The sequence below is a fragment of the Thamnophis sirtalis genome, unplaced genomic scaffold, assembly GCF_051295495.1.
Source record: "Thamnophis sirtalis isolate CommonGarterSnake01/CBP01778 unplaced genomic scaffold, rThaSir2_p1.2 scaffold_6, whole genome shotgun sequence".
In the NCBI taxonomy this organism is placed as follows: Eukaryota; Metazoa; Chordata; class Lepidosauria; order Squamata; family Natricidae; genus Thamnophis; species Thamnophis sirtalis.
This window is the reverse complement of record NW_028261386.1, coordinates 20,208,376-20,229,703: the sequence shown is the minus strand read 5'-3', so window position 1 is coordinate 20,229,703 and position 21,328 is coordinate 20,208,376. Positions and strand designations below refer to the sequence as shown.

General features: G+C 43.3%; 2 protein-coding genes across 3 annotated transcripts in view; one reads left to right on the top strand and one right to left on the bottom strand.

Moving 5' to 3' along the window:
* Positions 1–2,183, bottom strand: part of STX1A (syntaxin 1A) — a 100,021-nt gene extending 97,838 nt beyond the window's left edge. Inside the window, exon 1 of one of the 2 annotated variants that reach the window (XM_014074236.2) lies at positions 2,018–2,183. In XM_014074236.2, the coding sequence (XP_013929711.2) occupies positions 2,018–2,047 (30 nt within the window). In that variant the 5' untranslated portion in view covers positions 2,048–2,183. The remainder of the gene's footprint in view (positions 1–2,017) is intronic. The other variant, XM_087717336.1, reaches the window with a different exon arrangement.
* Positions 2,184–19,394: 17,211 nt separating this feature from the next.
* MLXIPL (MLX interacting protein like) overlaps positions 19,395–21,328 on the top strand; it is a 61,108-nt gene continuing 59,174 nt past the window's right edge. The window contains exon 1 of the mRNA XM_087717332.1: positions 19,395–19,772. Within this exon, the coding sequence (XP_087573458.1) occupies positions 19,477–19,772 (296 nt within the window). The 5' untranslated portion in view covers positions 19,395–19,476. The remainder of the gene's footprint in view (positions 19,773–21,328) is intronic.

Sequence of the window (21,328 nt, the reverse complement as noted above, 5' to 3'; positions counted from 1 at the left end):
TTGAGCAGGGGGTTGAACTAGAAGACCTCCAAGGTACCTTCTGACCCTATTATTCTATGTTCTACGTTTAAGAGTTGTGGACTTGTGCCACAATATATGCTATACGCCTGACATTTCAACTACTACAGGTAGACTGTTTTACTGTTGTATAGATCTTACCAGGAAGATTTTCCTTATATTTAAACAAAACCTAGGAGCAGTAGCTGCTCCTCACACTTGTTACTTCTGATGCTAGTTTCTATAGCCATAAAAAACAGCTCTTGATTTCTTCCTGTTACTTCCCTTCTTGTTCCTTGAACCCAATTATCATGTCTGCCTCATTTCTTTTTTTTCCACATTGAACATTCCGAATTCTCATTCCACAATTGTATTTGCTCACTTAGATAGAAGCACCTTCTATGTTCAAGTAGGCTTTGTTACATAACCAAACATCAAGAGACATCAACTTCAGACACTCAGGTAGCAAACAGAATTGTAGCAATTACGTAACAATTTATCTTTATCATTATCCAATCAAAAAATAACATTCCAATATGAATTCCACCTTCATTCCATAAGTTACATATTTTTTAAAAAATCAACCCATTAGATTTATGAATAAATCAATCCCCTGTATTGTCTGCTAACAAAGTAATTTCATGGTTTCAACCACTCTTGGTTGGTCTAGCCAGCAATGAAATTAACAATCTATTCCTAGTTATCTGCATGAATGTACAATAATGTACAATATTCCATATATGTCCAGGTCTTCCAATCCTCTATTAAGCCATATCAGTCTTTTCAAGAGAACAGGGTCTGAACAAAATAAAGATAATAAAACAGATGGTGGGGGGCAGAATACCATGCCTTTTGTGCAGTTTTGATAGCACACAGTGGTGCTATCCATCATGGTCTCCTGGGAATTGCAGTTGTTAAGTGAATCACGCAGTCATTAAACAAATTTGGCTTCCCTCACTGACTTTGCTTGTTGGAAGCCAGCTGGGAAAGCCGCAAATGGTGACTTCAGGATGCTGCAGTCATTGTAAATACATGCCAGTTTCCAAGCATGCAAATTTTGATTTTAAAATTTGACCAAGGGAGTCCTACATACAAGGCAATAGATCACTTTTTTCAGTGCTGTTGCAACCACAGTACTATTGTAACTTTGAAACAGCTACTAAAAGGATGATTGTTAAGTCAAAGACTTCTTGTAAAAGCAAAGTGTCTTTTGCCCAAACTCCCTTCATCCTTACATCCTTTGAGTGGTCCAACCCTCAGCATCCTCTCCCTTGCTTCATTCCACTTCTCTCTCTTTATATTTCATACGACAGCCACCATTCATTAACTGAACCTTGTTTCCATTAATTTGTCAGGGTTCTAGTCCCACATAGCCCCCAAATCAACTACAATGGCTAGGTTAATACAGCAGGGTAGGCTATTTTATACAGTTTTTAAGCCTAGGCGAATCCAGGCCAGGGATCACATTCCCACCATCAATGGATCCACCAGAAAACCCACACTTTCTGTTCCAGGTCTTCCTTCACTCCATCCATCCTTTCGTGATCCATCCATCCTCCTCTTTGCAACTCACCCCACCGTCTGCCAAAGACATCCCCGCCCCCGCCTCCCGCGCACGCAGACAAGGCACTGGCTGGAAAGATACCGAAATGGAAGGAAGCCCACCACCCCTTCTGACCCCAAATCTCTGCCCCCCCCTCACGCCCATAGGGGAAAGAAGAGCATCCCTCCCCTCGCCGCGCGCCCCTCCCCAGCTAGATGATACAGGCGCGCCCAGCTTCAGGAAAAGGAGATGGTAGCCACTGCCGCCTCCCCCGCCCGCCCTCTTCCTAAGCGTTCGCTCGTTTTTCCCATTGACGGGGCGTCCCTCCGGGTACCGAAGAAAAGCAGCTGTCAGAGAGCAAGGCGGGCGGAGAGCCGCCTGTTGCCGCGGAAAAGCCGCCGTCTCGCCGCCCTCCTTCCCGTTTCCCTCCTCCCGGCCGGCGGGGAGACCCTCAGCCGCTCGGTCCGAATTACTCACCGTGCGCAGCTCCTGCGTCCGGTCCTTCATCGCGCTCGCTTCTCCTGGGCTGCGTTGCTCGGCTCTCTCTCTCTCTCTCTCCGGCACCGGGCGGGCGATCAGGGGAGGAGCGGAGAGAGGGCGGGAGGCGGCACATGCGCCGGTGCTGGCGTGTCGGAGGCGGCGGCCCCTCCTTCCCCGCCCACTCGACGGGGCTGCAAGCGGCCACGATGTTCCTGCGGGGGGCGCCGGGGGGGGGAAGGCTTCCTATTCCACGTGTTGGGGACGGACTCCCACGTGTACAGTCGCTGCATTCGCTCGACGATGGGGTAATTCCCACCTGGACGTGAATACAGGGAGCCCTCGACCGTTCAACATTACAACGGCACTGGAAAAAGTAATTTGTGACCATTTTCCACACTTAGGATCGCTGCCCCCATCCCTATGGTCACGTGATCACAATTCAGGCATTTGGGCAACTGACTCATATTTATGACGGGTGTAGTATCCCAGGTTCATGTCCTTTATGATAAGCAAAGTCAACGGAGAATCCAGATTCGCTTAACAGTTGTGTTACTAATTTCACAATTGCAGTGATTCACTTAGCAACTGTTGCAAGAAAGGTTGTAAAGTAGGCCAAAATTTACTTAACAACTGCCCTCACTTAGCAACAGATAGTTTGGGTTGAATTGTAATCATATGTTGTGGTCATCTTTTCCTTATGCACCAGAGGTGGTATTCAACAGGTACTGACCAGTTCTGGAGAACCATAGCGGAAATTTTGAGTAGTTTGGAGAACTGGTAAATACCACCTCTGACTGGCCCCGCTCCCATCTATTCTCTGCCTCCCGAGTCCCAGCTGATCAGGAGGGAATAGGGATTTTGCAGTATCCTTCCCCTTGAGCGGGGAGGGAATGGAGATTTTACAGTATCCTTTCTCTGCCATGCCCACCAAGCCATACCTACAGAACAGGTAGTAAAAAAAAATGAATCCCATCATTGCTATGCACTCTAAACATGCTCAGAGACATCCAATGGACCAATCAGCCATACACCAATCAATTGTACGGCTGGACCTGATGCAGATTTATTCTCAGTCCTAGTCAGGGCAATAAGGTTTATTTCAGAACAAGCGATACTGGATTGAAACTGGAGCTTCCAATTAAACATAAATTGAAGAGGGCTCCAGTTCCCTAGTTCCGTTCATGCTGTGCAAATTACAGGTGGGTTTCAAAAAGTTTCTAACAACAAAAGTTTAAACAGTTGAAACTAAACGTTTTAGACAAAATTCTAAAAACATCTCAGCAGGGTTCGACTTACATATTATTAAGGCTGAAATGAGATGGGAATTTATTTGCCAACCTGACAGGGATCAGGCTCAGTTCCCTATTTTATGTAGCTCTGTTAAACAGTGGTAAGTGCCTAACCGGTTTACTACCAGTTCACCGAGAGGGCGTTTTGCACGCATGCTGCTTGCTTCACTTGCGCGTTGCTGCGCATGCAGAGTTGACTGAAATCTCTTCTGTGCATGGGCAAAAACATGCCAGCAACGGCAGAAGAGATGGGAACCGGTTCGGGGACGTGGCAAGCCTGGGTCGCTGTTGGTTCCAGCGATCCAGGCCGCCATACCACTACTGGTTTGGCTGAACTTGGCCGAACTGGTAGGAACCCACCACTGTGGTTAGACGTAAATGAACTATTCCCACCCCTAAACAACTATTCCTCCCTCTTTTCTTGCTGGAAAAAAGAGGATTGCTCAATATTAACAAAGGCAGAATAAAATTGACTAGAGGCAGGGAAGATTCCGTTCGGTGCAATTGACTAAGACAAACCAAATACGGTAAAGGAATTATAACAATTATAATTGGATCATGGGAGACTAATCCCATTCATGTTCCTCCACTTGCTAACAGACAGTGGCTTTTCCAAGTGGCCAAGGACACAGAATTCCTTTACAAATCTGATTTTCCTTATTTCCATATGACAGCAAACCAGAACTCTTAGAATTCTGCATCCCACAATTCAAAGTCTTTATAAAAATATCTTCCTTGCTATTGTACTCTATTCCTCTTCCTTTAAAAACTAAAATCTAAGCATCATCTTACTTCTCAGAGTTGCAGAAGGATAAGTAGGTTTATGGTCTTTTACTGATTTCCTGTGTGCAAGTCATTTACATGTGTTGATTTTACTGGTTTCCACAAAACTCAGCAGTACTTTTTCATGCGGCTGTTGACAAAAACAGGATTGCCAATATGATAGCCAATGTCCAATGATGGATATGGCACAAGAAGGAGAAGTTGTTTTTACTACTATTTGCTGTCCTTCTGAAAATGAATATTGTTAGGTAAGCTCCCCGTTGGGAAAGCAAGTACGTTCAGAGAAGCGTTGTTAGAGTTGTGTTGGAGAACACACAAACCAGCATACAGAGACACTGCAGTTGAAATAGGCTTTTACTTTCGTGGAAATAAGAGGTATCAGAGTCCATCAAACAGTCCAAGTCATACACGGATAAGACAGTCAGTCATCAATGTTTTTCAGTTAAGGGATAATCCAAATAACATAGTCCAGTATCATATAATCAGGTCAGTACTCAAAGTTTGCTAGCAGTTGCAAAACTTACAATAGCTCACGGCACTTTCTAACAGCCAGCTTCCAAAAACACTCAGATCAGATCAGCCCAGCATGTAACAAACAGAGAGCTAACAGTCATTCTGGCTCCCTCTTATGGCCGATTGAGGAAAACAACAACCAATCACATTTTACAGTATGATTTAAAGAAACAGGTACAACATTGTTACATGATTTATATATTGCCAACCCAACCACTAGATCATATTCCTAACAAATATCCTCTGATTTATTTATTTATTGGATTTATCAAGCCAACCAGCTCAAACAATGTAACCATGGGCAATGTAGAGCAAAAATAACAAGCACAAAAATAACTGTTGAAAAAAACCTCCAATCTACAATTCCAATCGCTATTGAAATAGGACATTGAATTTGAAACATTCCAATTACATTTAAATTTACCATGTGTACAAAACTTGCCTATGTAATTAAGTTTGTTTTAGTATATTAGGCAAGCCATTAAAAGTGTGTCAGTTGAATAAACCCTAGTTAAATTTTATGGATTAATGGGTCACCCATTGTATGTCAAGTTTGCTTGTGGCTTAGGATCTCATGAACCCAGCTTCTGTTGATAGCACTGATTTATGGCTTGGTGTATTAAGTGCATCTCACAATTTGTAGTTTATTCAGTGTGTCGTAGTGTAACAAGCTATAGCTTAATATAATATGTAAATTCATCCTGTGGGAATAGGACTGAGGAGACCAGATTCAAATTCCCAGTCAGGTGTGAAACTCTGCAGTTGCAGTCACAGAACACATTTAATCAGGTCAATTACAAATCTGGCAGCTGCACTGAACAACATATTAAATTTACTTTTAATCATTTTACCCTTTTTTCCCCTTTAGCCTGTTACAGCAACCCCATATACTTGGTTACTTTGTGGTTCAATGTTCTATGGGAACCCAAAATAGGATTATAATAACTTGATTAAGATGATGTTGTATGAATTACTGTTGCTGGACAGATGAGGATGAGAGTTAAAAGCAAACTATCTCCTCAGAGTATTGGGAGGACAAAGATAAAAAGAATGTGTTAGGTGTGCCTCTTTTAGCTTCTGGAGAAATGGGTTATTAATGCAACAAAAATGGAAAAAAAATACCAAATCTTAAACTCAAGGAGCCTTCCATCTAAATCCAATAGATTGTAGGTAGAGAGAAGTTAATGCCTTCCTTTCTCTTGCTATGTCTTATTCATTTATGGGGTTCTTATATAATATTATGGCCCATTTTCAAAGTTCTGAAAATATGATGGATTGCATGACTATGTTCACAGATGCTAAGCAGGTTTGACCATAATTCACTGAGAAAACTCCAACAGACTGACATAGAGTTATGATTTATTTGTCACAAGTCTGGGGTTGCATAGTCTGCTAATCCAACTATACATTGCCATCAAAAGCTTTTGTGAACTGTTTCTTAAGCAAGTTGTTCTAACCATGGTTTTGCTTGAGAGTGTTAGATGAAAACTGGTGCATTTTTAGATTTTGCTGAAAGTACATAAATAGTTCAAATTACATTACACAGAAGTACCACTTATCGCTGGATAAGATTGAGTTTAATCTTAGGTTGTACAGAGTTATAAAGAAAATGTGTGAGAATAATTACACTGAGATTGTATTTGCTGCACTCAATTTAAGAAAACATATGAAACATTTTCTATCCAAACAAATAAAGTATTTTATCACTTAGTGTGGTAGCCTTAACACAACATGCTAAGATAATTGATAAGATTCTCACAACAGATTGAACTTCAAACTTCTCAACCTGGCTGAACCCAAAATATATGTTGCTAAGTGAAAAATTTGCTAAGTGAACTTTGGCCCATTTTACAACTTTCTTTGCCACCTTTGCAGTTGTTAAATTAGCAACCTGGTTGTTAAGTGAATCTGGTATCCCTGTTGACTTTACTTGTCAAGGAGGTTACAAAACGTGATCACACTGCAACCGTCATAAATGTGAGTCAGTTGTGAAGCATCCTAATGCAAATCTCTTGACCATGGGGATGATGCAACAGTCATAAGTCTCAAAAATGGTCAGAAGTCCCTTTTTTCAGTGCTGTTGTAACTTTGAGTGGGTCACTAAGTGAACTGTTGTAAGTCAAGGAGTGTTTTCAACTGAAATACACTCTGTGCTGAAAGACATCCTGTTCAAGGAGCCATGATTTCTGAAATGAGAAATTGGTTGCTTATTACTAGGGAAAATTAAGGGGTGTAATATTCCTCAATGTGAACATTTGTTTGCATTAATACAGAATTATGATTCTGGCTTAGTTGCTGGCATTGGGTCATTATATAAGTATTGTTAGGCAAGCTCCCTGTTGGGAGACCGAGTGCGTTCAGCAAAGCGTTGGAGAGTTGTGTTGGAGAACACACAAACCAGCATACAGAGATACTGCAGTTTAAATAGGCTTTTACTTTCGTGGAATTAGAGGTATCAGAGTCCATCAAACAGTCCAAGTCATACATGGATAAGACAGTCAGTCATCAACGTCTTTCAGTTAAGGGATAATCCAAATAACATAGTCCAATATTATATAATCAGTTCAGTACTCAAAGTTTGCTAGCAGTTGCAAAAACTTACAATAGCTCACAGCACTTTCTAACAGCCAGCCTCCAAAAACACTCAGATCAGATCAGCCCAGCATCTAACAGAGACCTAACAGTCATTCTGGCTCCCTCTTATGGCCGATTGAGGAAAACAACAACCAATCACATTTTACAGTATGATTTAAAGAAACAAGTACAACATTGTTACATGGTTTATATATTGCCAACCCAACCATTAGATTATATTCCTAACAAGTAGTATTATTAACTGACTGGTGTAGCCTGGCCTGTTTTATCTTCTTTGGGCATCAGTTTTGAGAAATGACCAGAAGAATCATAATGCAGCGGAAATCAGTGCTTCCCAGACCTGGGTAAATTATCCCAAATTGGGTAAGAATGGTTTTTCTTTGAGCAATGACACTTGAACCCCCTACTCAATCCCAACGGGGACATTTAAATACTGTAAGGACTTTCTGATGTAGAAAACCTCCAAGATTCCTTCCAGATTCTATTCTATTCTAATTTTTTGGGAAGCACTGGTAAATAGAAGTACCATAGTAGCCCCAGTTGAGATTTGCTGGTCAAACTGAATTTAAAACTGGCCACTGAGCACACAACTCCTTTCATGTATAGTATGTTCCTTTCAGGTGAGTTGGCCAAAGCTCAAGAGAAAATATAACCTGTTTGAAAGATGTTTCCTGGGTATTCTGCCACCACCTGGGCATTTTAGAAATCGTAGAAGGGCACGATGTTAGTCAATTGTATCTAAAAATAGGCACCTGGTGGCATCTTATCAGACTCTGAAAAGGTGCTTCCTTTTATTAAAATGTATATGCTTTCGTGAGTTTCTTCCTGACTTCTGGGAATTGAAAATCTAGCAGGCAGCCCTATAGAATCCACGCATGATGCTTTCTAAAAATGTTTTCAGCTGTTTATCCTTATGACATTTTTCTTCCATGGCAGCGTTCAATCCTGATTTCTTATTTATTCACAGCATCTACGTGAAGGAACTTTTCATCATTCTCCGTAGCTTTATTTATTTTTTTACCATTATTGTCCATGATATAATGGTGCTATAAACCAGAGGTGGGTTCCTACCATTTTGGACCGGTTTGCCTGAGTAGGTAGTAACTCGGCCGCCCACACCTCCAAACCAGTTCTATCGGCGGTGGCGTAGGCAACACCATCTTGGTTTTTGCGCATACGCAGAAACCATTATTTCACTACTGCGCATGTGCGTGCCCCAAGCATGTCCCTGAGCGAACCAGCAGTAAAACATATCCATACCCCACCCCTGGTATAAACACAAGTCCTAAGGAATTAAAGCCACCGCAATTTAAATATATTGTCTACTACTTTGATCGGAGCAGCAGGGTTCTGACAACTTTTAAAGAGATGCTGCTCTACCACCTCCTCAAGAAACCATCACTGGATCCAATTGCTCATGACAACCTTTATCCAGTCTCCAACCTTCCCTATATAGGTGGTTGGTTTGCAGCTTCAGAAGACCCTGGAAGAAACAAATTAACCTGGATTCATTTCAGACAGGATATATAGTCAGTGGGATTGCAGTAGGGGTGGTACACCCATCCTTGTTCTACATATTGCTGCTATTTCGATTTAAATACTAAGTTAGAGGCTCAGAGTCTTGATTGTGAGTTGGTTGTCCATAGAAACTGATTAAATAAATTGACTAATGGTAAAATCATCTTTTCATCTTTTTTGAGCCTTCGTTTCTTGCTTCCAGTTCTAAAATCAAAACCATCAACTATTTCCCCTCCCTCCCCCAGCTTTCCCACTTTCTTCCCCGTTTTCAGCCTTTCTTTTCCTCCTTGCTTGCTGAATTTGCTGCCTTATAGTCCTTGCATAATTCCACCCCTTTCCATTCATTCCACTCTGCCTAGAATTTCCCCAAGATGAGATAGGCGGCAAAAAAATATTCACGAAATAAAAATTTATGTATGTAATTTATATAACCGACCATCTCACCAAAAGCTACTCTGGACAGCATACAACAAAGATAGGAGCAATAAATATCACCATTTAAAATTATATTAACTCCCCCTCCCCAAACAAAAAAAAATAACACAGGGTTGTTAACAGAGCCAACTCACAAATTCATCTATCCCTGGGATCTCCATGGGTTGCTGGCACAACCAGGTCTTAACCATTTCTTGATTGTCAAGAAATTGTTTTGTCTTCCTCTCCTCTACCTTACTAACTGGGTCTATCCGCTATTTTCAAAAAGCCATCCTTTGAATCATTTTTCTTCTCAGCAGCTGCCTTAATTTGCCTCTAAATTGCAGAAAGCGGCTGCTTTTTTCCACTTCTACAAATTTTATACTGTCTTGGTCTCCCTTGTTCTCTCTTGAGCAGGTTTCTACTCTGAAACTGTCCTCATTAAAAGTACAGTTGGCCTCCCCAGTGCTAAATTCAAAGAGCTCTGTTCCTTCATTATCTTTGACTTCTAGCTGCCTTTTATCTGATTAAGGTTTCTGTTCCACACAACATGTTTAACCTGTTATTAAATGAAACCACATTTCTGGTTTTATATAATACATTGAAACTTAAATTAACCAAACAAAGGAGTTCTCAAAATGCTGTGCATAAAGTTAAACTAATTAAGCATAGCATGTTATGCAAATATAGCTGCTAGGTCCTTAATTGACCTAATTATGCATTTTGTGTGAATATAGGCATTTTTTCACCATTTTATTCCCTATTGGTCTGTTTTTCATATTTGCACCAAAGTCTGAAAAAGGATGCAGCTGCTTTAAAAGGATGTACTCAGTTTACACTTTCCTGGATCTCAATGGCTCTCTATTTAGCTGACCGGCTTCTTATGTACAATATTTCATTCTTTTGGGCATTACATAGGCAGGATCCTTCCTCTGCTTTCTCTCAAGAAGCTGTGTTTATCCTCCTGCTCTTCTCACCTCAATATTGAATGTCTATTTTGAAGGTTTTGAATTGAATGATCCTATATATCACCTATTATACTCATTGGAAACAGATTACTCTTTCCTGTAGCAAATGATAATGGTGAATCTGTAGTCTGTAGTGGGGTGTTGAAAGGCTAGCAGGGAGCAGGAGAAAAATAAGTGAGTGTGTGAGATTGTGTGGTTAGATGACTAAGTATAAATGTATATGATAGACTTATATTTGGTTCAAAATGCCGCACCTCATTTTTCCACACTTTTGCAAAACATGAAAAAGTGGCTACTTTAATGAGTTAATGAGATAATCAGTTTTTTTTTTGTTTTTTTTTAGGGTCTTGAAAAGAGAGCCTGAAGCTTTAAAGAAATGCTGCACATAAAGTCCCATGCCTTTTTGAGCATTTCTTCCTAATTATCTTTGAAATTATCCTACATGTATGTGTAAATGGCATGGACATCTACAAGAAGAATGAGAAATAATTATGAAAAGTGACTATGTTGTCACACAAATGCTGTAATTTACATACCTACATCAGATCAGATCTTGGAACGTTGTAGCATGCTGTAATTCTGAAAATAATCTGTTTGTTGTGAAAATTCTCATGAATGAGTGTCTGCAGCAGGAGGTTCTAACTTCTACATGTTGAGCTTACCATCTTGCCCACTGCTATTAAATAGCTTCGCAACCTTAGGAATAAAGAACAATCATCACCATAATGTTCAGTAGCAGAAAAACTTAAAATCATACCTGAGTAACACATTTATTGGGGCCAATCAAGTTAACCTAAAAGTGTTGCAATTATAAGATTCTTCAGAATTTCATGCAGATGGTATAAAAAGAGTAAGAATAAATGTCTGGTTGTTTAAAACCAAGGGTTTGCATTGCGAATCAGTTCTGAGTTGGAACTAAAGACTGATTTCAGGTAATTTAGGTGCTAGAGATACCAGGTCAAGATTAGAGAGGAGAAGGATTCAGTTGTCAGGTCACTTGTTCCAACCAGAACTGATGAAAATTCAGCAATGTTGTCAGACATGTCTTTTCCTCTGGAGAAACCCAGGTTTAAGCTCCCATTTAATAGAACTCACTGGTTATGTTTACATTTAGTATAGAAGCTAAACCCTTTTTTCCTGGGGTTTGTTCATCAAACCGAACAATAAATTAAACCAGGTAGGTTTTACACTAAGATACAGAATGCTAACCTTGCTAACAATAAATGAGGTTAGCAGGTTGTGTCTGCTTGAGCTTTTCTTGACTTAGTTAAATGCATTGTATGAATACAGCCATTTCCTTTACTTTATTGGGTTGGAAGTTAAAACCCACCCCTCTCCTAGAGAAATGAAATATTTTAGGAAATATTAAAAAGGCAGAATATTTCGCTTAAAAAGAGAAGTAGAAAGGCGAGAGAGGCAGAAAGTGAGCTGCCCTCACCTTTGTGAATGAGCCATTAAGGCCTGAGCCAGTCTATTCTACATAACAAAGATCTCCACCCTTCAGTTCCAGGGTGATGGAATTAAGGCATGGACCTCAGGACATGATAATATTAGCCTTTTACCCATCTCACCATATGGCACCTGGGAAGATTATATCATCACCCAGCAAGTCAAGGAAGCCTGGGAGACAGCCTACAGAGTTGCCCCTGCACCGCCCCCTGGGAGTCTGACCACCAACAGGAATGCATTTCTTACACAGGAATGGGAAGCTCTGGGGTGGGGCCCAGAGAGGGCATAAAACCAGGGCCCTCTCAGCATCTCTGCCCTTTTTTCCCTTCTTCACCCAAGGCATGTGATCGCCTTTTCCCCCAGGACCTCAAGGCATGTGGTCTTGTCCACCATTAAAACCTTCTTTCCAAGCAACTTCCATGAATCCAGTGTCTTTTTACCCACTTGGAACTGAACCCAGATGGACATTTCTTCCAACAATTGTCAGTTCCTTAAATTTAAGGCAAGGTGTACATCAGTAGTGAGTTTCCATTTTTTTTTACTACTGGCTTGCTTGTGTGCGTGCATGCCATTTCTGCGCAGAAGTGTCCGAGTTGGTGGGCGGAGCCTCTTGCCCCCGCCACTACCAATTCGCCCGATCTGGGCCGAACCAGCAGAAACCTACCTCTGGTGTAAATGTCATAAATACTTAAGGTACGAAAGCTATTCTGACCCCCCTCATCCCACACCAACACACACTCCGAGCCAAAGATAAGTTAGGGCATTTAATTAACAGACAGACAGGTCCTTGGCAGCAAACCGGCACAGACAAACTTGGGCAGCAATCCAGCACAGATAAGCCGTGGCAGCAATCCAGCCTGCCAAGCTCACAATAATGTTCTCCGACATTAGTTCCTGCGTTGACTTCTGCAAAAGGCATGTGCACAAGCAGTCCTTTTATAGTCTGGAGAGGAGCCTAATGACCACCAGCTGAGTGCAATTACCTCCTGTAATTGCATAATTGTTCCTTACACCTATTAGCTCTCCGGTGCCGGGCATCTAGGAACAACTCCCTTGGCTCCTCCCCACTGCTGACATCCGGATCACACTCCCTTGTGTCCTCTCCACTGGTCCAAGGCTCAGGCACCTCCTGGTGGCCAACCAGCCTCTCTGCGCCCTGCTCAGAGTCGGAACCCTGTCCAGGGTCCTCCACATCCTCCAAAGCCGACTCATAGGGCCCCTCTCTGTCGGAGTCTGGTGGCAGCCCCAACGGCTCCTGCTGGGCCACAACAGAAAACTATTGCAGATAGCCCTTAACTTACAAGAGTTCACTTAATGACCGCTTGATGTTACAACGACACTGAAAAAAAGTGATTTAAGACCATTTTTCACACTTATGACCATTGCGACATCCCCATGGTCACATGATTTACATTTGGATGTTTGACAACTGACTCGTATTCACCTTCTGTGATCTTCTGACAAGCAAAGTCACTTCAACGTATTACTAATTTAACAACTGCGGTGATTCACTTAACAAATGACTGACTGGTTTCACGCATTGCATGAAAACATTCTTCAGGCATTTTAAGAAGTCCCCCCCCCCATGGCGACTGAGGGCCACTGCAGGGGGCAATGACAAAGCAATGTCACCCGGGGAAAGGGAGACTCTGTCAATGTAATGAAGCTTCAGGCTTTGGTTTCGTGATGAAAATATATGTGCCAAACATGTTGACAACTCGGAATGCTATTTCACTTTTTTTAAACGGCAGCAAGTCGCTGTTCTGCAGAGATTGGTTGCACAATCTGTGGAGGCTGGGGGGGGAAAGGGTCAGCGAATGCCAGAGTCTGTGAGGTCATTGACCACCGGGGTGTCCCTCCTTCCATATATCCTTATTTGCAAACTCCTGATTTCCTGCCCCACACCAGACAAAAAAAATGTATAGTGTCTTTCAGTCGGGGATCCTTGTATATTCTATGCTTCTATATCTCTTGTCTATCATTTGGGACCCCTGCAGGCTCCCTCTTGAGAAACAGGGGAGGGGCACATCCGATTTTGTCCTGGATGTATTTTTAGGCCCGGTCTTCACTGAGGCAGCCCTCTTGCATCCTGCTGACGCACCCTATGGCCTCACTGAGGGGGGCGTTTCCACAGGGTGCCATAGCAACATCGTGTGTAATGATAACTCTGGAGCCTGGCGTCTGCCCTGATAGGGAAGGCCTCTCTGGCGTTCGCCTTTGCCAGGGTGACAGACCATTGTACCTTCCTGACAAAGGAGCTTCATTGGAAATCACGCCCCCACAGCTGCTCTGGAGGGAGGCTCCCTCCTCACCCCACTGCTTTGTGCCTCTGCTTGCCATCTGCTTCCCTCTGTGCCTCCCCCCGCACCCCATTTCTTAAGAGAAACAACAGCAGGTTCAGAACAGGCGAAAAGGAATCACGTTTCTGTTGTTATCGTCGCTGTTATTCTTGTTGCTCAACTGATCGTCAGTTTAGTATGGAATGTGTGGCCAGGAGGCGAAGGGATGGAAGCTGTTTTAAGGGCTTGAAAAGAGGATCCCCGGGCAAATAGGTTGAGAAAAAGGATATGCATAGTAAGGGTGTGTATCTGTCAGTGGTGGGATTCAAATAATTTAACAACCGGTTCTCTGTCTTAATGACCAGCTGGGTAGGCGTGGCTCGATGATCATGTGACCGTGTGGGCATGGCCAATTCAATGTCACTCACGCCGATGGGCACTTCACCTTAGCTGTTACAATAGAATAGAATAGAATAGAATTTTATTATTTGTATGCCGCCCTTCTCCGGGAGGACTAAGGGCGGCGAACAATTCAAGAGGGGAGAAAGGGGAACATAAAGACAAAATACAGATAATAAAAATAAGCAACAGTCGCACAACCATACATGTCGAGAGGGGAGGGAACTCATCACCCCCAGGCCTGCCGGCAAAGCCAGGTTTTGACGGCTTTTCGGAAGGCCTGGAGAGAGGTGAGGGTCCGAATCCCTGCGGGGAGTTCATTCCAGAGGGCCGGAGCTGCCACAGAGAAGGCCCTCCCCCAGGTAATAGCCAGATGGCATTGGCTGGTAGATGGCACCCGGAGGAGGCCAACCCTGTGAGATCTAATGGGTCTGTGGAAGGTAATTGGCAGCAGGCGGTCTCTCAAGTACAATGTAATAAGGGTTAACCGGTGAGGCAGTTTCTGTAAGCGGGGCAATAAAGATGAGGCTAGAAACAACACCAGAATGTTTCCTTCCTGCCTTCCTTACAGGATTAGCCCTGTAAAGTGGAAAAAAACAAAGGGAAATTTCTTCCAACAACCTGTTCTCTGAACTGCTTAGAAAGTTAACAACTGGTTCTCCCGAATAGGTGCGAACTGGCTGAATCCCACCACTGGTATCTGTCATGAAGACTAAGGGGCACCGCTAGTTGTGGGACATTCTCTGTGAGGCCATTGATGTTAATGGAGGGGAGCAGTTCCAAAGGAGGGCAATTAATTTGTATCTTGGCAGTAGGAGTCCTGAAAGATTCTTCCATGGGCCATTACTGGAGACGCATGCAGGTTTAGTTTGATAGATATCCCTTCATTAAATTATGAGGATGAATGATCTGCAATGAGGATTCAGGATTGGGCATGTGGCTAAAATAGCATTGGATGCCTTGAGGGTTGTCTTCTTGGTTCTATAATCCTTTCAAGTGGTATTTGATACGAAAAACTCTGATGTCATTCTAGCTCATCTACGAGGATTGGGTGTTGGGAATGTCATTTTGTGGTTGGCTCTGCTCATATCTGAGTGAGTGGTTCCAGTTGGTGGTAATGAGGAGCAAAGCTTGATCTTCCTAGGATCTCTAGTGAGGGTTTTCCATGACTCAGTGCCCTCCCCCATATTATTTAATATGAAACTGCTGGGGGAGGTCATCTGTCCATTTGGAGTGTGGTATCATCAATATGTTGATGACATCTACTAATATAAAGTCTCCTGGGCTGGATTGGAGATCTCATAAGAAGTCTTGAACCAGTACCTGGAGCCTATGAGAATGTGGATGGGATGAAACAAGCTTGTGTCAAATCCTATCTCAGGGGTCTGCAACCTTAAACACTGAAAGAGCCACAAAGATCCTAACCAGAAGCCCCCCGTTCAATTCTGGAGCCAGACGGAAGTCCAGTCGTCCCCCCCCAAGTCTCCTCCTAGCACAGCATCCTTTTTCCTCTACTTGTCCTAACTGAAAGCCCTATCAATTGTGGAGCCAACCAGCAACAGGGAGCCGCAGCAGAGGGATGAAAGAAAGAGCCACATGTGGCTCCAGAGCCATGGGTTGCTAACCCCTGTCTTATCTAAATGGAGTTGCCTTTGTTAATGAATGGCTGTGTAATCCAATTACACCAGTCCCAACAGTTACTCTGGGTTCCCCATGAAGGAATAGAATAGAATAGAATTTTATTATTTGTATGCCGCCCTTCTCCGGGAGGACTCAGGGCAGCGAACAATTCAAGGGGGAAAAAGGGGGAACAGAAAAGACAAAATACAAATAATAAAAGTAGACAACAGTCGCACAACCATACATGTCGAGAGGGGAGGGAACTCATCACCCCCAGGCCTGCCGGCAAAGCCAGGTTTTGATGGCTTTTCGGAAGGCCTGGAGAGAGGTGAGGGTCCGAATCCCTGCGGGGAGTTCATTCCAGAGGGCCAGAGCTGCCACAGAGAAGGCCCTCCCCCGGGTAATAGCCAGATGGCATTGGCTGGTAGATGGCACCCGGAGGAGGCCAACCCTGTGAGATCTAATGGGTCTGTGGGAGGTAATTGGCAGCAGGCGGTCTCTCAAGTACCCAGATGCAATACCATGAAGGGCTTTATAAGTTACGACTAGCACCTTGAATAGGTTGTGACTCCCTGTCCTTCTTGTCTTTCAGCTCTTGTTAAAATAGTAAGTGCTATGGCCAGGGGGGAACTTTCTTCAACTTCAGCTTATAACGCTGACCAAGATACTCTGACTGTAACTCATGCTTTGATCACCATCTGGTTAGGTTACTATAATGCATAGTTTGCGAAGCTGCCTTTGGAGATGACCCAGACGCTACAGTTGGTGCAGAATGTGGTGGCTAGACTATTGATAGGAGTATCCTGCCAGGAAAAATAACACCAGTCCTGAAGTCCCTTTATTGATTACCAGTAGGCTTCCATGCCCAATTTAAAATGATGGTTATTACTTTGAAAGCTCTATACCAAGAGCTTCAGTTGGTCTCCCATTTGTCAAGACATTTCCATGTTGGGGAACAACGGCAACCCTTTAATTTTGCTTGCTGTGGAGCAAAAATTAGAGGAGGAAAAGCTTTAGGGATTAAGAACTGCTTTGCAATTCATTCTTTTAGGAAGGTGGTTCCTTCTCCTACGCAGACTTTTGACGGTGCCAGTTGGACTACTTCAGATCTTCTGCTGCCCCTAGTGGTTGAGTTGTCAATTGTCCAAAAATAGAACCTGAGATTTCTTTCCACTATTGCAGACAATGTCTTTTTGGCAGTGGTGAAAACAGCATCACTGACAAGTGGCTGCTCAATTTAGGGCACCCAATCATGCCAAATTCAGTCAGTTGAAAGGGGCAATAAGCAAAAAAAGCAAGCTTCAAAGGCAAGTGTAGACTGTGCATTTATGTGGTAAGTTTTGATTTTCTGTTGGTTTCCTAAGAAGGAACCTTTGCTTTAATGAACCCCATCCCCACTTCAGGGTCTTATTGTCCAGCTACTTGGGGTTTCCCAGAGAACATAGGCATGTGCATAGTTCTACTAAAGTTTCAGTTTATATGACCTTGAAAAAAAATAGTCCTCAAGTTCCAAGCAGTCTTTGACTTACAACAATTTGTTTAGCAACCATTCAAAGTTTTGACGTGGCTGAAAAAAGTGACTTATGACCAGTGCTTGCACTTTGGGCCATTGCCAAGCCCCCGTGGCCATGTGATAAACAAACAAAAAATTTGGGTGCTTGGCAGCTGGCATGTCTTTACAAAGTGTCCCAGGTCACATGATTACTACTTGTGATTATTCCTTCTTGTTTCTCTTCTGACCCAGTTCCCCAAACACGAGGAGTTTAATCAATGATTCCTTTATTAGGAGCACCAGCAGCCCCAGGAAAAAAAATTCTCTCTCAACACAGGCAAACAGGTCTGTCCAGCAGGGAGATGAATAGATGTCTGCCAAATCTATTCATCTCCGCCCCCTGCCTTTTATCCCCAGAGCTAGGCTGGGGCTTCGCTAGCGGTGGTGGCTGTTCCTTCCCAAGGATCAGCCCATAGATTTCCACTGCTCTCCCCTCCTCTGCCTTCTGTGCATCTGTGTGTCAGGCACTGGACCCAGCTGTTCCTCCTCTTCTTCATCAGCTGCCTTCAAACCTGGAGGGCTGACGGACACCCCAGGCTCCACCTGTGTCTGTCTGACAGCTTCATTCCCTCTTCTCCCACAGGTTGCCTTGATGCTGACCCTGATTCCCAAGCCTCCTCCTCATATGATTTGGCTGCTGGAGGGACCAGGGGCCACAATCATTTCTGACAAGCAAAGACAATGGGGAAAGATGGATTCATTTAATGGCCATGGCGACTAACGTAATGAGTATGGCAAAAAAAGGTCATAAAATCAGGCATGACTCAGTTAACGACCATCTTGCTTAGCGGCAGATGTTCATGTTCCAATTGTGATTGTCAGTCAAGGACTGCCTGCATTGAGACGGATCCCTGTGGCTCCCGCAACTATTCATCAATTGCTTAACCCGATTACAAACCCAGCAGTTATATTCACACAATATGCTACTTTGGTTAGTGTTACTCTAGGTTAATTTTTGTTGCTTACCATATTGTACAAATCCAGCCAATTTGATTTAGGGTCTACTATATTGTGTGCAAACACAGAAAATAGGTTAAGTCAGCCATCAAGTTAAGCATGTTGTGCGAATATAGCCAAAATGACCCTGACCATGTGTCCGTCTATGATTAGGCTCCACATGTCTCATGAGAGTATCCTGCACACCATATGGCCCTCCCCCATCTTGGCAAGGGCTGGAAAGAACCCTGCTGCCTTTGTGTTGTTGCTGTTTTTCTAGGGTCCGGGAACATAGCTTTTTATGTTGATTCATACTGTGCCGCACATAGGTTGCTATGATTTTACTTATTTTTGTCTCTTAATCTGTGTTTGCTTGCTGGGAATGCTGGGGTGGGGGGGGATGCATTAGTACTGGGTAAACACAGCATACAACTCCCTTTTCCTGCACATGCTCCCAGCAGTTCTTAGCCAATGCAAACAAAGTCTGTTTTGCCAGCTCATTGACAGCTCTGCTTGGTGGTGGGATTATGCACATATGTCTATAAGTCAGTTGAGGGGTTTTTTCTATCATCATTGACAATATGAGACAACTATAATTGCCAATCCAACTCAGATTAAACTGGCAACCGACTGGGCGGGAGCGGGGGGGAGGCATAGTTGAGTCCTTTGGCCTTTAACAGCCATTTCACCTGCAGAAATCAGTAAGCAAATCTTCTTTTCATAGCAGAGAAGTGAACATTATGGCCCCACTAATGATAGAAGATTAGATTGCTATTAAAGGTATAAGCACCAATATCAAAAGTTAGCCAGCTTATCTGGAGCTGTTTTACGTTGCCTCTGGCTATCCGAATGCACCCTTGTACTGGCTAACAAAGTGTTAATTTTTTCCTGGCAACTCTTTGTGTCCACCCATCTAGGGGGCAGAACCACATCAGGTTGATCTATAAAGACTGCTGTTGGAATCAGAGCTCTAGCGAGTGCCAGGTGAGATTCTGCCCATGATGTCCTTACCTTAAGTGTTAATTGCGCAAGACATTTACGTATGTGGAACTGGCTGCCTCTGCAAGAAGATCCTGGTGTTTGTGTTGGCTTTGACAGCTGGGCTGGAGGGAGCTCCACAGCAAATCCCATTTCCTTCACCATGGCTGTCATTCAGCCTGGACGATCTGGGCCGTATATGGAACTGCAAATGGGGTCAAGGCCCGACTCGGATTTTGATTCAGATTCAGACAACCCAGCCTTCAACAGCACCAAGCCTGGCTCGAGTTATCCTGCCTGCTCCCAGGTGATCCACAGTGGTCACTTCATGGTGTCATGTCCGCACAACGACTTGGTGCCCCGACGGCGCCATCACCAGGCGGTGCCAGAAATCCCAGATCCTCCAAGCATTGATCCCACTCTCACCCGCCTGTTTGAGTGCATGAGCCTGGCTTACAGGTGAGTCTAGGAGGGCCTCCTGTCTCCAGCCACATTCAATTCTTTTGACAGGTGGCTTTGAGAGGTGACAGGTCTGAAGTGTCTTTTCTCAGGAATCCCGGTGGTTCAGTTAAAGCGCAGGGGGCTTTTGATCCAAGATGGGAACAATCTCGGAAAGGCAATGCAAAGGATTTGATGTAGGGATTGGATTAATTCCAGAGTTGAGGTTTTGGTAGCTGAGGGAGTCAGAGATAAACCTGGTGTCTCATAGTGGAGGCAAAAATATGAACCTTGTGGATTTCTTCTGGTAATTTACTCTTATTTTCATTGTCTTTTTCTTTCTTTCTTAGTTGAAGTTCAGGTTTTTGGGGGGGTGATTCCTTGAATTGCAGTCTCCAAGCTAGCAGAAGCATTAGGCTGTCAGTAATGATGAGTCCCAAAATTCATCCTGTGATTGCAGAATTTCAACCTTGCAAAAATGCAGATTCTAAATCTGTTGGGGGACCAATTTAATGAACTGCAGGGAAAACTTGACTCCAGATTATCACCCTTTCCCCCAGAATTTTAGTAATCTGTATGCCAATGAGGCCTCTCCCAGATTGGGGAAGCATTACTACAGTCCTTGGAGCATCCAAAGCCTCATTTGCTCCAGAATCCAGATCAAAGCATTGTCTCCTGTGTTGGTCTGCCAGCTACATCTGACCAACTAACAAGTTTGTTCAGATATAATTTACTTTGGAACTCTATGCCACAGGATATTGCGATGTCTCATATAAGAAGGGGAAATTTCCCTTGCTGCTTCTTAATTAACCCCCTTGCTAGTTTTATCCATTATATTAAGCCAGAGTTTAAACATCATCATCATCTGCACTGCACAGTTTACATTAACATTTAAACACACTTCACAAGCTCAACAATGAAAATCCACATGAAATTGGTAAAATAAAAGGGAAAGCCTGCTATTGTCATCTTCTGGGTTATATTATTTTTGTACTTCTCTGCCTAGTCTATATTCTTCGTTTCTTGGACGTCTCCTTCCATGTGCCTACTGCTTATTTTCCAACTTTAGGTATGATTGGCCAAATATTACTGTTTATTAAGGAAGATAAAGTTGGTTAGGATACCGGACTAAACCAAGCTATTTTGCTTGGTGTTGATTAAGTTTGTTGTGTGAACTGTTAGTGAGTGGTTACAAAGTCTGGTTCGAGTGTGAAACACATAGCCCTTCCTCTCAATCCTAGGGAAGAAGGAAAAAGATAAGAGTCTTGCTATTGATGAAGGGTCTTGGGGACCTGCTTCTGCCTTTTGCAAAAGGGCTTTTGACCCCCCGCCCCACCCCATCAGCAAGAGCTTATCCCTTTTCTTCTTCCCTAGGATTGAGAGGAACAGCTATGTGCAGGAGAGATCTTTGATCAAAGGGAAATACATCATCAGTTAGCTTTTCTTTTAACCAAAGTTCCAGCAATTTCCCAGAAAACTTTTATGGTGAAATCACGGTGCTTCCTCAGTGGCATATTAATGGAAGTCCAGATTTTGTAATTCGTTTGAGTCCCTTTAGTGTATCACAAGCCCTTTCA